General features: G+C 43.4%; 1 protein-coding gene across 1 annotated transcript; it reads left to right on the top strand.

The window, feature by feature from the left end:
- Nucleotides 1-2,810: 2,810 nt before the first annotated feature.
- On the top strand, nt 2,811-3,062 carry PHALS_03189 (uncharacterized protein; the record flags this gene model as incomplete). The annotated part of the gene is made up of 2 exons (XM_024717461.1): nt 2,811-2,873; nt 2,937-3,062. 2 exons carry the CDS (start codon nt 2,811-2,813, stop codon nt 3,060-3,062), a joined length of 189 nt encoding a protein of 62 aa, XP_024582957.1.
- Nucleotides 3,063-3,341: the final 279 nt, after the last annotated feature.

The raw sequence follows: 3,341 nt of genomic DNA, 5'->3' as shown, positions 1-3,341 counted from the left end.
TCTTGAAGCTCAGCTCACATGGTGTCATGTTTGCGAGAACATTGTTCGTGGTCCTGTTAATCAGGTACACCGCTCCATTCACCGCCTCGGCCCACCGCAACGAGCTCACACCCTTATAGTTCAGCATGCTCCGAGCCTTATCCATGATCGTCCGATTAATTCGCTCGGCCACGCCGTTCTGTTGCGGGCTGTACGGCACAGTTTTCTGGGGAAAATGTGGCTTGAAGAACCTAATGATCCAAGGCGATGAGAGCTTTTTCACAGATACGAAGGCTTAGAATAAGACACAAGTGTGGAAGCGTTCCAGCCTCTTCCTCAACCGCAACAGATACTGATCAGGAGTCAACGTTAAAGTCTGTCCTAACGCTGGGCCATCGTCTGCTCATCGCTCATCATCATGGCTTGCAATTAAGATATCTCACCTTAGATCAATACAGTGATGCATGTGAGCAAAGGAAGCATAGACGATGCAAAATGATGCGTGCCAGGATCATCGTTGACCAATGGACTTGAGCTTCGTTAAGCAAATGGAGGAATGAATACATCGAAGTGTGAGATCGACGCTTTTACGATAATCTGAACTTTTTAACGAAACACATGTACTTCGAGTTATCATATCTGTACTCAGATCGTGATGATGCAAAGCCTACACATTCCTTATATAGTATCTGTTGTGCGCTAGTTTTACCAAGAACTTACTATTATGCTCTCTAGCTTTTCAATTAAATTAAAATAAATTTAGACATTGATGCGAAAGCCGATAGCAGCTGAAGCTTTATATGCTGGAGAGTCTGTCGGCCGAAGCAATTTTTGATGTTCAAACGAAAACTGAAGACATAGATGGTGTATGTTGTTGTAAATGAGGACGGACACAAACTCTATCGGTGGGAAGATCAGCCGAATACCCGCGATTTGTTTTGCAATGTTAATTGGTACCAGGCTTAGCAATTGACATTACTAAAATCAAGCTATTCGTGCGATACTTGTCCTTGCTGAATTATGCATCGGCATCATTGCGGAACTCGTACTTATAAAATAGCTTAAGAGGTGTCATGAGAGCACAAAATATATATGCCGACTTTAATGACAGCTTGATCGATACTTAGACTGGAATACGCTGCTTTTGGAACAAACGTATTCATTCGACTGAGACGTATTTTGTAGTGGTATAATCACCATCTGGCTTTTTTGTACGTAATTAAGCTAACAGCGCAATACTTGATCGAAATTGGATGTAGTTATATTGGCAATAGATTATGAATCAGGATTCGTTATGGTATTCGTTCATTCGTCTAGATAAATGAGAAAATTTTCAGTAGGCTTGAGGTAGCACGAAGTAGCGATCTTAATATCTTATAAAACATATTAACATCGTTTTTTGCCATCTTCGCAGCCGATTAAAACTAAACTTTGCTTCATGACACTTGACCGTCAAGCTCATCGAGTTTCTATTGGGGGATGAGAGTTACTACCATTGAAAGTCCGACGTAAAGATGGCCTTTGCAAGAAAAAGGCTGTAACTGGAGCACAAAGCGAAATACACTTCCATGAGTTTAAGATGGATATTGGTATCTGCATGGCGGTACATCTGGACGCGTTCGACATACTGGTCGTGGGACTTTAAACGACGTATGAGCCAGTAGAGGGGTCAATCCAGCCGGCGATACTGCTGAGCAGTCTGCCGTCGAATAGGGCTGATTTCTTCTACTGCGGAAAATGCCAAGGCAATCACACCAGTTGGTATCAAGGAGAAACTGAGGAAAAATTTGGTGACGTACAGTAATAGATAGTCACTTAAAAGCGTTTTGATAGGCGGTGGACCCCATCCATGCTGTAAAGAAGAAAGTGACCACTTAGCTATCGAAAAGCAACACGGTATACATCACTATCACATCTGCTCAATTTCTGGTTGAAAGTTACGCAAGGTTAGGTTCTTACGCAGTGCCACCCGACAAATATTTCGTGGAGATATCGAGCTCCAGAAGGCGCAGAGTGGCCTACTAGAAAACTTATTTTTTGTACAGGACGCCCGTAAAGCGTCCACCTTTGGTATCCGCCCCGACCCTCGCTTCGCGGTAGTTGCGCTTTGCATTTAACGCAACATCCATTGCTTCTTTTAAAGCGGTCGGATCAACGCGGAAGGTCTCAATGTAAGCCAAATGTGTCCGAGTACCCTTCAGAATTCCGGTAGCTGTCACCGCCTTCGGTTGGGATTCTGCCGCTATCACGAGATCAGATTCCACAGCTCTTGAGCATGGTCCACTAATTTTTGCCTCCCCTGACCAGTGCACACACGATACGCCTGCGTTAGAGGTGCGAACACACACGACATCCGACACTTCAATACTTCCCATATTTGGAATGCATGTACACGTACACCGCGCATAAGTGCCGCCTAGCGTGGATATCGCTAGCGCGATGAGCTCATGCTTCGTCGTGAATAATTCATGGCCATCTCGATTTCCCTGGTCCAGAGGGAGAATACTTTTCATCTCTACCGTAAAAGGGCCATAAGATTGACAACATCAACCGTTCTGTTGAAGCTGTTTGTGCCTTTTGGCCTTTAAAAATTTTTTATGCCAATATATGAGCTCTCAAGGTGTATACATTTGCCCACATAAATAACGCAATTTTGCAGATTTTAAGTTACCTTGAAACACAGATTTTGCAAATTTAAAAGTATGTTATTAATTTATAGTATTTTTCACTGTCGTACGACTTAGCATACTACATTTCTTGAGGCTTTTACTTGAAACGGAAGCAATAGCTGCGGTGACTTAGCAGCGCTCGTTTGTTTTGGCCTCCACTCTATGATTGCTGTTCGCATTGGTCACAGCGATGTTGCTAGCGGTTGTGGCATGAGTGTTCTTTCGGTACGAATGGGGAGGGCTTTTGTTTTCATGCACCGACGGCAGTCAAATTATTGTCATATTTAGACAAAGGTACTGCACTTTACAACGGATATCTATCGTCACTACGCGGCATGGGCGGTTGAGACGGAGCAAGCTTTTCCTTACCCTTTGGCTTGGAAGCCAAAAATGCTGAATTTGCCTTATTTGTAACCTCAGTAGTGGCAGTTTTTTTCAATTTACCACCGGGAACATTCTTGAAACCTTCTTTCGGGTGAGGTCTCGACAATTCGATATTCGAACCGCTCAACCGATGAGATCTAACAGACGTTGACTTGACGAATCACGAGAGTTACTTCTTTTGGATCGTTTCACTGATGACAGCAATAGAGCATAAACGCCATCAGATTTTTACCTCGACGTGGCGTCTTATAAATGATTAAAAGTTTCTTTTATCCGCTTAAGTACGCCAGAAATTCTCCCTGTTCAAAA

This window comes from Plasmopara halstedii (genome assembly GCF_900000015.1).
Source record: "Plasmopara halstedii genome assembly, contig: Scaffold_2103, whole genome shotgun sequence".
Lineage (NCBI taxonomy): Eukaryota > Oomycota > Peronosporomycetes > Peronosporales > Peronosporaceae > Plasmopara > Plasmopara halstedii.
Note: the sequence above shows the minus strand (reverse complement) of the source record. Positions and strands in the feature narration are given on the sequence as shown.